Source organism: Hoplias malabaricus, chromosome 15 (assembly GCF_029633855.1).
Source record: "Hoplias malabaricus isolate fHopMal1 chromosome 15, fHopMal1.hap1, whole genome shotgun sequence".
NCBI classification, from domain to species: domain Eukaryota; kingdom Metazoa; phylum Chordata; class Actinopteri; order Characiformes; family Erythrinidae; genus Hoplias; species Hoplias malabaricus.
Window position 1 is genome coordinate 30,229,022 of NC_089814.1, and position 14,085 is coordinate 30,243,106.

The 14,085-nt window shown below is 38.8% G+C and overlaps 1 protein-coding gene across 2 annotated transcripts in view; it reads left to right on the forward strand.

Moving 5' to 3' along the window:
• nsg2 (neuronal vesicle trafficking associated 2) overlaps positions 1–6,496 on the forward strand; it is a 41,823-nt gene extending 35,327 nt beyond the window's left edge. For both annotated transcript variants that reach the window (XM_066646285.1, XM_066646286.1), the window contains exons 4-5: positions 3,316–3,426; positions 5,342–6,496. In XM_066646285.1, the coding sequence (XP_066502382.1) occupies positions 3,316–3,426; positions 5,342–5,533 (303 nt within the window). In that variant the 3' untranslated portion in view covers positions 5,534–6,496. The remainder of the gene's footprint in view (positions 1–3,315; positions 3,427–5,341) is intronic.
• The last annotated feature ends 7,589 nt before the right edge of the window (positions 6,497–14,085 follow it).

The window sequence follows — 14,085 nt, forward strand, 5'->3', positions numbered from 1 at the left end:
ATATGAGGACCGACTCTGATACCAACCTTAAACCACCTTCAAATTAATTGTTTTTTAAGTAAGTGTTTTTTAGTGTAAGTCCATATCCATTCAAGGTTCTGTACCAGTTGGAGTTCTTCTTAAACCATACATCAAAGCTAAAAATAACAATCTCTGAGGAGCCGTTTTTTTATTTTTATTTATTTATTTTTTTTTTTATAAAGTGTCCAAGATATCTGATGTATTTTGTCTAAATTCCAGAAACAGCCTTAATACAGAAAAACTGTGACAGGCACTTTATGTTATCAGCCAGAGAGCGGGATGGCACAAATGGTGCCAATTTGGGCCAAGGTCATAGCCATGGTTAATCTGCTGTTAGAGGATGGTTATGCGAGTGGATGGAGGGAGAGGAAGGGGAAAAGGGATTCTCTACTAACCCAGTTTAGGTATTATGCATAAATCTTAAGATTAAGATATAGAATATAGAGCGAATTCTGATTGATCCCGTTGACTAATGCAACACCATTAAACACTATATACACTATATGAGTCTGTTCTCAAACGGAACTGGTTCATAATCCAGCTCCCTTCCTTAAAGCAACACTAGGTAAGTTTGGGTGTTTTTGCTCCTGGGTGCCCCCTACAGTTAAAAAGTGTAATTCACTTTTTACAGCACTGTCGGAGTAGCTATGACAGAGGCTCTATTCTTTATTACAAGTCAGTTAAACTTAATGATTTCTAAGCTGTAATTGTAAGTTACCAATACTTTCAAAAATGTTGTTTTAAGATGGTTAAATAGCTAAAATTAAGTATATTTCATCTGAAATAAACAAAAAACCTAAGACATAACGTGGCGAATAAAGCACATTCACAAATTTTCAAAAACTTCAGGTGATTTCGGAACATTCAAGTACATGAAAATAGTGTCATGCTTGTTGATGAGCTTTAAAGGAACAGTAATATTCATTTTTTTACTGCAATTATAGAGGTTCTATTCCGTCTACAGGTACCTGGAGCATCACAATGATTTTGAAGCTGTAGTTTTAAGGTACACATTTTGACGTAGTGTTGCTTTAAATAGCTGTAAATAGTTAAACTTAAATATCTTAATTGAAACGTATTACAAGCTTAAGGCACAACATAGAATTTTGTGTTATTAAGAACAGTCATCACCATTCAAAATTTAAAATCTCTGGTGTCTTGTTGGTGCCATCAACATTGTCTTTTGTGTCCTGAGCTTCCTCAACGCACCTCTCAAAGTCAAAATAATTGATAGTTCTCTCTTTCCCTGGCGTTCTGGCAACACAGAAGTTTCAGAGGTTTCATTCATTTTCCATTTTAACTATTAATTTTTGAATGTGATATTGGGAACAATAGCAGCAAACTAACGCCGCCGTCCCACTAGCTGTTTGTAGTATTAAAGTGTTTAAATATTTAGCCGTCTCATTCAAGTTTGACACCATTTGCATAATTCTAATTAGCTGGTGTTCAAAAACACCCTATTGCTGATACTGGAGCTAAAATGCAGAAAATGGCCTCCCATTTCTGCGCTAATCCCCCTTGACAGAGTAGTCAGTTCTGGCCGAGAATTGCCTCCTTCAAGCGGCAGATTTTTGAAGAGTATGAAGATTCCCTGGTTTCGTCACTTTGTTGTAACAAATGTACTTTGACAGATTGGGAAGCGTTTTGCGAGGAGACTGCGCTTGATGCTGACAGTGATGGAAATAAATTAGCCTTGTGGGTAAAAGAAAACTGTCAGACCTCCCATCAAGCTAATTTCTGGGCTATCCAATTTTCTCTGGTCTGTTTCCTGAACTATCAGTGGTTTGTAAATTGCTTAAAATGGAGCTGCTTCAGGTTTAACTAATTCTGACATGGAAAGTGTGTGTTGAAGAAGTTTGTTCCTCGTTTTTCATTATTTACTGGTTAATGTCGAATTAATGACGAATAAACGGCTGGCTACAATAATCATACACCCTCCGAAAAAGTGTCTCTACAAAGCCATAGAAAAATGGAAAATGTATGAAATATTGCCCATATTCTATAAAATATTATTGTTACTTTGTGATATTGTTTTAAAGAAAATAGCGGTGTCCATTTTTCCAAGATATATATTTATGTATTTTTGTCAGTATTTTTATAGTCAATAACAAAAGACAAACATAACACAACTGATAAGATGTTTGTTTTATTTTATTTAATTTTGTACATTACAGGCAGCACTGTGGCACTGCAGGTGGTGTAACTGCTACATGGCTTATATAAATTCATTTATGTTTTTACTCATTTTATCCAGGTCCTGTAAATTAAATATATTGTCTCTTACGTACTGTGTTACAGAGTTTTAGGGCCACAGCATACAGCATTGAAAAAAAAATCTGAGAATAAAGTTGGAATAATTTTGAGATTAAAGTCAGAGGAAAAAAAAAAGTAAATTGCAGTGTATTGCGAATTCATACTATGATATAGATTTCAGGAATAAATACTTAGTCCTTTGCCACATCAGGACCAGATTGTTATTAGTATTTTAACGCTAATTTGGTTTTGCAAGAACCCATTTATTCATAAGAGGGCATTTAGTTTCACATGATACAATTAATGATCATGAAAATGAGAGGAAGTGGAACTCTGGCGTGCCCACAAGGCTCTATCGCGTTATGGCTTATGGGCTCATACAATAAAATAAAGCTGTATGCATCAAAGTCAGAGGCTGAACTGATTGGTTTATTTTTCACGTTGTGTGGATGGAAGTGTATAATAAATAATTCTGTTCACTTCAATGACTGCTTCTATTACAACTCACTCTATGGCACACAAACTGTTAGTCTGTCTGTCTAAACATTATAATAGATAATAAATAAATGTATCTAAATATTCTGACTTTATTCTCTGAAGTTTTCCCATTTTATTCTCGGAATGATTCTGACTTTATTCTTAGAATTCTGACTTTATTTTTCGGAATCTTCTTCTTATTTTTTTAATGCCTTGGCCCTAAAACTCTGTTGTACTTTTCAAAATCTAAACTAGTAATGATTTCAGCTACCTTGTGTTTGTAGAAGTAGCGGTATTTAGGAAGTTCCTTACCTTTAATACATAAATCTCATCTGCCCAGTCTAGGGTGAATTACTTGTGCTCAGTGATTGGGGCAGACTCCAGACACATGTCTACTCTAATAAGACGCGGTTGCAGAAATGACAAATGGATAAATATCATCAGATACTGTGATATATTTGGAAAATATCATGGTATGACAGAGCTAATGTGATCTGATATGCTTTGTCAAATCCAGAACATTCATCACAGTCGCAATAAAATTCTGTCATCTTTCATCCACAGGTCACCATCCTTATTGTCCTGGCTCTGGCCTTTCTCGCCTGCATAGTGTTCCTGGTGGTGTACAAAGCCTTCACTTACGACCACACCTGCCCAGATGGTTTCGTGTACAAGGTGAGTTTGTGTTTACTATTCCATCTAGAGCTATGCTTTATAGCCTGTGTTTTAAAACAAACTAAATGAGTATAAAAATAGCATTTCACGTTTGCCTAGGAAAGTGCATGTTGTACTTTGCCAAACATTTTATACGTTAATTAAATCAACATTTTCACATTTTCTGTTGCTGTGTGTTAATTGACACTTGGCTTAGTAGCTCATGTGTTTAAAAAAGTAGAGGTCTATTTCCAGGAAAGTTGGGATGTTGACCAATATACAGTGGAACCTCTACTAATGAACGCCTATACTAACGAACTTTCCAAGATATGAACCGGGCATTTGAATATTTTTTGCCTCCACCAACGAACCATGACTCTAGAAACGAACCCGAGCCTCCGCCGAGCCGGCGGCTGGAAATGGCCCTGACCCCAATAGGCGAGTCTCCCAGCGCCCAGACTTGTGTGAGCTTTTAAGATTAGCAAATTGTAGCTTTAGCAATTTAGCATTAGTGTAAATAGCAGACATCGAAATTCGTGCTAAGTTAAGCCGCATCTACGCTTCGTCTCCCCACATTCACCCGCCTACTCTCCGTTATTCCCCCCACCCCCCACCTCCTGTCATACAGCCAGTGCCTGTGTTACTCTTCCAGCCAGTCGTCACGTCTTCAAGGTAGCGATGTGTAACCACTTAAAACTTTATTTCTTTTTTTATTACTGTTACCACTGTATTTTCTCTTTTATTTTTAGTAACGCTACATGTATTTATTTACTAATTTGAGAGTGTTGTAAACATATATCAGTGCAAAAATGGTGACTCTCGGGGTGGGGGCTGGAACGCATTAATTGCTTTTCCATTATTTTAAATGGGGAAAATTGACTCGAGAAACGAACTTTTCCACTTACGAACCGGGTCACGGAACGGATCAAGTTCGTAGGTAGAGGTTCCACTGTATATCATTTAAAATAGAACAAAGACCTTTAAGATGAAAATCAGTAATTTCTTGGGTTGTGTGTAAGCTCTGTGTGTTGACACTTTTCCACTGCATGGTACCTACTCTACTCTTTATGCTTTTTTTTGTCAGCACTTGCTTGCTGGTGGTGGGTTTAAGCGAGCTGTATAGGGACTAAACCGTGACAGTGTAAACCGTGTAATCTTTGTAGAATGCTGATTGGCCAGAGATACTTCTCAAACACCTCAACAAGCACGTATCCAGGACAAATTAATAGAGATCACATCCAGCAAGAGCCGGGCATAGCAACAAGAAATGGAAATACTACACACACAGATCTGTGTAAACTGACTGTGAAGCTTAGCTGTGTTCAGTCCCTAAAGCAAAAACAACGCGTGAATACACAATAAGTAAAAAACGCTTAAAGTTACAAATGCAATTGCCGTAGTTCCAAAGCCTGTGGTTCCCTTTAGAGATGTTTAGCCATTGTAGTGTAAAACCAACCATTTAATAGAAACTAAAAAGTACGTAGATGCGAGTAGAGTGGGTTCAATGCAGTGGAAAAGCACCATATATTTGTTTTTCCTCACTGCCTCAAGTGCAATATTGTGTGTGTCTGTCTGTCCATGAGTGCAGTTTCTTTGTACTGCATATCAATGAGAATAAAAGCATGTTCATCTGCTCTTGTAGTGTTCACATTGTTATACAAGTCATGTGGAAAGCCCACAAGGCATCATCCGGCTTGGACTGCGCTTTAAACTCTATTAAAAAAAGAAGTTTAAATAAGCCCATGCAAAGTTACTGCTGCAATGCACTGAAATAGTGGCCCCTGTGATCACTTTGTTAAACTGAGTGACTGAGAGTGACAGTGATTTTCAGGCTTGTTCCTTGAGGTTCCCTTCCGTTTAAAAACATCAAAGGAATCGAAGTTTGAACTGTTAACCTCTAATGCAAAGTGACATGTTGGCACCTTCACTCCAACAGCACAAGCGATGTATCCCAGCCTCGCTGGAGGCCTACTACACCGCCCAGGACGGCAACTCCCGTGGCCGCTTCTACACGGTCATCAGCCACTACAGCATGGCCAAGCAGACCACCTCACGCTCCGTCTCCCCCTGGCTTCCGGCTGGTGGTGCCCAGCACGACGCCAAACCCCCCAACACAGACAGCCAATGAGGCTGCTCATGCTGCTTATTAAACAGGCGTTGCCTTGCCTGTTTACTTTTCGCCTGAGTTCCCCTCTACACTCTATTTCCCCTCTTCTGTTTTATTTTTTTTTTCTTTGTACTCATATATCTCTTCATGTGTATGAGTATATATTTATCTCTGTTTTTCCCCTCTTTGGTTATTTATTTATTTATTTATTTATTTATTTATTTATTTATTTATTGACTATTTTCTCTCTTACTATTGTTTGTACAAAGGCATGACTTGGCGAAACTGTCTGAAATGTTTTCTCCTCGCACTGTCTGTGAGTTCAATGTGAGGTTAATTGCCCATCTCCAAAACAAAAGTTCTGTAACCAACCCCAGTTGTTAGATGACCATCCAATTCATTGTGAAGGCATGATACAAGTAAGGGGAGCTTTTTCTTTTGTCGTTTATTTCCAAACATACAGTTTCTGTGGTTTTTACGTCAAGATACCTGTAAGACTCATTTTTATGTGGGATAATATTAATGACAACAATAATATAAATATGATACTACCATAGACTGGTGACAGAAAATATGGTGAGTGTATGTTATGGTTCCTCCTTTGAGCCTAAATGTAAATAACCCATGAGAAAGACTAGAACCCCATAGTGTACTGCCATACGACACCTAAATTCCTCACTGTTTTCTCAGCGAATGATCGGCGTCCTTTGGAGCTTTGCGTTTTGTTTTAGCCAGCAGTGTACACTCAGTCACTGGAGGATGATCCAAGGTACAAACAAAAACCTTGGACTCTGGGTTGATTTCAGCAGAATACTTGCCAAAGCTCGGTCTTCTGCTAAAGTCACAGATCTGTGCATTATCATTTTTATATCTGTTGTCAAAAACCTTTTGGATCTTGTGATGTTGTTAGTTGATATGTAGCAAAGCCTTGAGTATTTTTGATTGTGTATCCTTTAGGTTTCAAACAATAAAGATCTACAAAATGTTCAGTATATTTGTGTCTGGTGGGTCCTTCCTTGTGGGTGTTATTTTAGTCCAGACAGGTCCAAATTGAACAAGCACAGTGCAAATTGTACAACTGCAAGAATGCGCACACAGTGCCTCAAAAATTAATGTTCATTTACTATTATTGCAACTTTTCAAACACGTTTTAATTCTGTTGTGTAGCCGTTGTTTGGGAAGGTTCATTGTAAAACTGGGTTTTTTGGGGTTTTTTTTGTGTTTGTGTGTGTGCAAAGCACCACAGACTAACTTTACCCTCTGTGAATTACATGAAAAATGGCAGCAAAAGAAGAGGAGCTTACCTGCAAACATTTGCAAAATATGTGGCCACGAGTACTCGTGAAGGACGATATGATTTAATAATAAAAAATATAGGAAGAGGTACATTTAACTCAACTCTAAAAACATTGCGATGCAGAATAACTTTCATTTTTCAGAAGTAAAATGTTTAAAGAACACTACTTCATTTAAACCCTCACACAAAATGGTTCTGTGGCCCTGAGTATAATTAGCTGCTAAGAACAGTTAGCTTCTTAGCATGGTTCGTAAGTGGTCTGTGCTGAACTGTGTCAAAGTGGAAAAGGTTACCATCCATGCTCAGAGACGTTTGGCCCTGCAGTGAAGAAGAGGCAATGCTGTGTAGCCCCACCCACCAACAGCACGCATGAGGTGCAGGGCTACAGTTGTATGGAGATGTCAACAATCTTGAGACAAAACAAATTTACTAGACACAATATTGTATAAAATAACTGTAAACACAAATTCTGACTGCATCATGGTGTATAGTAGGCTGTATCTTTGTACTACATTGTCTGATTTTGAGAGTTAAATTAATTGGGAGTAAGGCAGGAACACATCCCTGACAAGGCATCAGTTCCTTACAGTGCACTATTGAAGGAAACCAGAGCACCCAAAGGAAACATATGCAGACACAGGAAGAACACCTCACGTACAGTGACCCAAGGCGACCTTTGTCTCCAGGACCCCAGGAACATAGAGCTGTGTGGCAGCAACTCCACCTGTCCCACCTCCGTGAAACTGGCCCCTCATATGATCAGAAACGGAATAAACAGCACTAACGAATGAGACCAATTTGGAGCGATTTGGACGTTGATGAGGGGCTGAGTGATGTCACTCGTTGAAACTTTATAGCTAAATAACTCAAGAATGAAAATGGCACGAACATTACTTTTAACGGCACAAACGAGGCACTAATGAATGAGACCACTTTGGCGCGATTTGGCCACTAATGAGGGGCTGCCTTACGTAACAGGTAATAAGATATAATGTCATATTCTTCAAAAACGGTACCAGCACAAACGATGAATTTTGCGGCACAAACGCAGCACTAACGAAAGGACACGTTTTTATTCCGCATATCATTATATGAGGGACCAGCTTCACGGAGGTCCGAGTTGCCCACTTCTTTATAAAATTAATTTACTAAAAGAGACTTTGTTCTTGTTTGTCTAGAAGTTTCTAAGCTTCTGCTGTTCTGGGATGGCTTTATACTCAATGTTGGAACATTGCTGTGAGGATTTGAAAGCATTTATTGAGTAGAGTATTAGTGGTCATTCTAGTTTACAAGTTATAAATTAATACATACATAATGCACGTCACTTTTAATACCTCCACTTTGAAGGTAAGGTGTCACTTGATTTTTGTTCAATAAGAAGCTGCAGTTTTGTTTGAAGTGAATGAGAATATTTAAAATAAATTCCTTTTGGAACAGTTTGGAAGCAAAAGATATTTTTGAGTAGGCTCAAAAGTATTCTTATCTACAAAAGGCAGGCACTAGAGAAAAGGTTTGGGAAGCGCAGCTCTGGAGATTGCTTTTGCACTGCTTCACAGACCAGGGCTGGGGGACTTGTTAAACTTTCTAACCCATGCTTGGGCATGGCGGCCTTAAGCTCATGTGCAGCAGTTGTAATGAATCCCATTCATCTGGTAATATGATTCTCAATATCCACAGAGGGTGCATGTGTGTACGCGATTCCACTAATTGTAATTACAAATCTTGGCATATAACATGTAACATGGACAGAATGTGTCCCATTTGGGGCTGAGACTATCCCCTATGTTCTCTATGTGCTGTTATTGAATTGGTCAGGCATGTACAAAAGCAGTGATTATCACAAATGATACTACAACATGCTGCAGACTTTGTGTCATCTTTCCCACATCAACTGATATATTCATGAAACACACGTCTGTTCTCCTTGTTAAATGCAGATCTGTATGAAGCTTCCTTCCCTGGATGGTGGAGGCCCACTCAAAGAGTGATGCACAGCAGTAGAAGCACTGATTGACAGGCGGTTTATTTCTGCTTGGCTAATTAGTTTGTCTCTTCTCTTCCAAGCTTTCCTCCTAGCACGCACTCACTCCGGGAAGCTGATGCCACATTTTGAATGTCAAGATTCAGATCGAAGCAACAGCTGCAGAGCTAGGGATGCTGAGAGACAACAGAATTGGAAACGTGGACGCGCTAACGAATGCACTGCATGTTTTTATACCTGATATGTGTCTTTTAATATTGAATCTACTGAGGCAGAGTCTGATCTAATGTTTGTGCTTGTATATATTTTTAGAAAACGTTGTATTCAATGGTTTTCTTCTAATGGTTGTTTAACGATTTGTGAATTAGCTTAAAATGAACCCAAGCTGGTAACACATATAGGCCTTAATATGATGGAATAACTAAACACAACAATTAGACTCATTTTTTTAAATCTTCACAGCATCAACACTATTAGAGTTAACTTAACATTATTACACTAACGGTTAATTTAACACTAATAGTGTTGATTTAACGCTGGTGAATTTGCTGTGTTGCTACACACTTTTATAAGTTGCCAATTTTGTTGTTGTTGAAGTGCACAGTGGGTACTGTCATCAAATGGTGGCAGAAGTAGAGGACCTTCACTCTTAAGCATATATAGCTAATGTTAAACCTTTTTAGTTTGAGCCAGAACGCAGCATTTCTGAAATCACTGACAACACACAGGAGGCAATATAATGGTGAACAGATGCCTGTGAAGATGAGAGTGAGGCCAATTGTCTTTTGTTGTTGTGGCAAGTGGTGCCTACGTTAAGGGAGAAACCCTGTGCACCTACAGAGTGCTGGACTGTCCATTTGTCAGATTCTTCCATGACTGTTAAAGTTGTACTTTGGCAGGAGGGAATCCAATGTTTGTTCTTGTTGCTTTGTGCGGTTCTCACTTGATGTTCTGGATTTATAACTTCTTATATGGGACATTTGTGGTCATTATATTACATTTTAAATGTAAATTTAAATTAATCCTACACTTAAAACCAACAGCATCAGCCCTGTCTCTCAGCAGCTGTGGTCTACTGAATGAATTCAATGCACCCAGAGTTAAGTGACAAAGGGCAAACCCGCAAGGCTTTTGGAAGCTTTGTTCGCCCACAAGCGATTTCCCAAAATGTTTTCCATTTTCTCTCGGGGAAACTGTGAAGACGTCTATGCTGTGCCCTTTAACTTCAAATGATATACAACAGCAACACAATGTAGCACAATTTTCTTTAAGGTGACATTCACTGCTTCCAGGTTTAGTGCTGTTCACCATCTACCCAACAACCATTGCATGGCATTGGCTGCATCTATATGTAAATAAATAAATAAATAAATAAATTATATATATATACTGTGTTTTTATTAAATCTTACAAGCCAGGGTTCCTTTTAATAAAACTGGCAGCTGTTGTAAAAGTCAACATTCATTCATTCATTCATTGTCTGTAAGCGCTTATCCAGTTCAGGGTCGCGGTGGGTTCAGAGCCTACCTGGAATCATTGGGCGCAAGGTGGGAATACACCCTGGAGGGGGCGCCAGTCCTTCACAGGGCAACACACTCTCACTCACACCTACGGACACTTTTAAGTCGCCTATCCACCTACCAATGTGTGTTAATGGTGTTAATGCTATATATTAAAATGAGGAAACCAACACTGACACAGGGAGAACACACCAAACTCCTCACAGACAGTCACCTGGAGCAGGACTTGAACTCACAACCTCCAGGTCCCTAGTGCTGTGTGTCTGCGACACTACTTGCTGCACAACCTTCCCAATTATACAACTTGTCTTGCCACACTGGACACATTGTTTGTGGGGTCTTTGGAAGGACTTGAAGAATTCAATGTGTTTTCATGATGTCCAGTCCAGTCCAGTCTCAGTCTGAACAAGCACATCCAATCCATGGAAGCTCCAACTTGCAGTGTACAGGATCTGCTGGTAATAACCTGCTGTCACTACAGTCAGCTTCAGGGGGCTTGCAGAGTCCAAGATGACTGGGTCAGAGCTGCTGGTGGTACTCTGAGGTCCAACAATATATTAGGCAAGAGGCCATATTGTGTTGACACATTGTAGTTCTGATGGCACTAAATGTGCTTATTGAAATGTCAAGAAAACAGCCACATGGTTCCTGGCCCTTCAGATATGCTGTTAATTGGGTAAAATATGGTGTACAACAAGATAAGATGGGATCTTGTTTAGGCTTAATGGTGTTAATGCTATATATTAAAATGTGCCAGGATCATCAGTACCAGCACATTCTGGTGCTCATAGATTGCAAGAGTTGTGGAGACGGTGCTGTGATGAACGCTAAGGCCTCTGTTTTAGTACTGAAAGCTTTCTTTGATCCAGGATTAACGCTAATCTGCTTGATTGGGTGGTGGTATCAGAGGACATTTGCAAAACTAAATGAATTGGACTTAGCTTTGAGCATATCCTCTGGAATGAAAAAGTACTGCATGAAGATAACGTAATGGGAGGAAAGGTGATTTGAGAACATAACCATGTAGTGTTAATCTGCCCTTAAAGTCAGTCTGGCATTTAATAATGACTTATGTGGATTTATAAAATAATTTACTCTGTACATTTTCTAAAAAAATATACTAAATGTTTTAGACACGCCTTATAATTAGGAATTCCGTTTCTTTATGGTGCACGCATTGTGCATGTACAGCTATAATCTCCATAGAAACCAATGGAATTGGCTGGTCTAGAGTGGATGCACATGAGCCTAAAATTACCCTGCTTAATGTCAAGCATTGGCAGGGACTTTATAAAGTCCACCAGCTTTGAGCTTTGGAGCAGTGGAACTGTGTTCTCTGGAGGAATGAACCTCCATCCAATATGGATGAGTTGGAGTGTTTTTGATCTAACCCTTTCACGCATGGTTGTCACTAGAGTGGACAGCTGTTTAAAAGTCATTATTTTCTATGTGCATAGGTTTCACTCTTATTGATACATGACAGCCTTTTAAGGAGATGTTACTAAACAACCCTGTAACGCGCCACCTAGTGTCCATTAATTGAAATTTCAACAAACCACATGGTAATCCAAAATGGCTGACGGAAGGTCAGAAACTTCAAGTGCTTCTGGGATTTCTGTAAAATCCTTCTACAAAAAAGCAAGCTTGCAGGTAAATAAAGTTTATATATAAAAAGTAACATCAAAGGAGCAATATTATTGTTTTGTTATTAAAATATTGATTTTCTGTAAGCAGTAAATTATGATTAACCACATGCATTCTAGGGATATTTCAACTTCCAGAAGTATTTTAGTTTAACTTCATATTTTGGTGAAAATACATCTTTTTTGTGAACCACTTTATTTATAATTTTTTTTGCCAATTTCCAGCACTGCAAAACATTTTATGCTGATGGTTTTATTGTTTGTATAAGTGGTGTTATCATTTTCATCATCCCTATTTCTAGAACTCAAAGGGATAGGACGTACTACACAATAGTGCAGGAGATACCATGTGAGTCAAGTGAGACAGATTCAGACAGTGAGAGTGCTGATGAATGGCAGCCAGGAGAAGGATCAACATGCGCCAGCAGTGGTGATAGTGGAAGTAATAATGAGGTACATGAGTGCTGCAGGCCAGAATTACATCAGAAACGACAACTGATCTGGAGTGTTTCTGGAGAATCAATGAGAGCCTCTTTCACAGATTTTTGATTCTTAAAAAATGTACAAGACAGCGGACTATATTTTCAGAGTATATTGGTGTTTAGTTTAAATATTTTTTAAATCCAGACATGTTAAAACATAGCATAATATTTGTTCGACAACATTAATGTTTCCGTTTTACTTCATTTATTTGTTACCAAATTGGTTGTTCCATTCATTTGGCAATCAGTGACATCATTTGTAGCTGAACAGCCAAAAGTATACTGACTGCCTCCTAAATGGTTGCGTTTAGACAAAATAAAACTTAAAAGTCAATAGTTTTATCAGCCTGAATGGAGAATAAAACAGTTTTGGAAAGAACTGATTAATTTTGTCATAATTCATGAATGAAAGGGCTGTATTCATGGCTGCGTCCAATCTAATCCTCACAAGCAATGTCCCAACATGAGGAGTAAAGCAATTTCCAGATTAAAAGCTATAACTTGCAAAGGAGGTCAACCAACTATTTAAATTAATATTATTAATTTAATTTATATATAATATTAATACAATTTCGATACCCTTCATTTCAGAGGAAATGTTGGAAGTGTTTATGTCTAAATTTGGGCGAAATGGCGTCGACAGCCTTGCATGTAATGCTAAACTATGAAGACAAATGACTATCTAATGACTCTCTTTGGATATTTCCTACATGTTGAAAAATTCAGAAAACTTTTACCCTACACTGTGTGTCTGGGAAATAAAAATAAAGGGTTTTATAGTAATTAGTATGAGGTCTGTTGATGATATACATGAGTATAACAATCGTCTCTAACAGTTTTTGCTTTGTGACAAACGTGGATGAATATCTGATATTTCCACTAATGTTAAATTAGTCATTCATTTACTAGACCATGTGCCTACACCCCTGGTTTGTTAACACGCTAAGTACACTCATCAGCAAATGTCTGTGATTAGCTGGAGTGCTCATTAGTTGAGCAGCACTATTACATCTAATTTGAAAGCATCAGTGTGAAAGAGTAATGCAGGATTTGTAGCATAATTGCAGACATTGTAATGATCACATTGCAGGTGCAGTATGTACCATAACGATTACATATAACTAATTGTATATACGGCGATCATAAGTATTTAAGCGACAAAACAGTGGATGCCTCAGAGAGTTACTTAATGGCACATTCTCAGTTAGGCAAAGGAAAGTGACATGAAACCAGTGTCAGTTGTGTGACCTTGGGAGAAGGAAAAAATTGCAAAACTTGATTCTTACTGGGGCGGCATGGTGGCGCAGCAGGTAGTGTTGCAGTCACATAGCTCCAGGGGCCTGGAGGTTGTGGGTTCCGGGTGACTGTCTGTGAGGAGTTGGTGTGTTGGTGTGTTCTCCCTGTGTCTGCGTGGGTTTCCTCCGGGTGCTCCAGTTTCCTCCCAGGGTCCAAAAAAAAAAAAAACCACACGTTGGTAGGTGGATTGGTGACTCCAAAAGTGTCCGTAGGTGTGTGTGTGTGTCTGTGTTGCCCTGTGAAGGACTGGCGCCCCCTCCAGGGTGTATTCCCACCTTGCGCCCAATGATTCCAGGTAGGCTCTGGACCCACTGAGACCCTGAACTGGATAAGCGGTTACAGACAATGTATGAA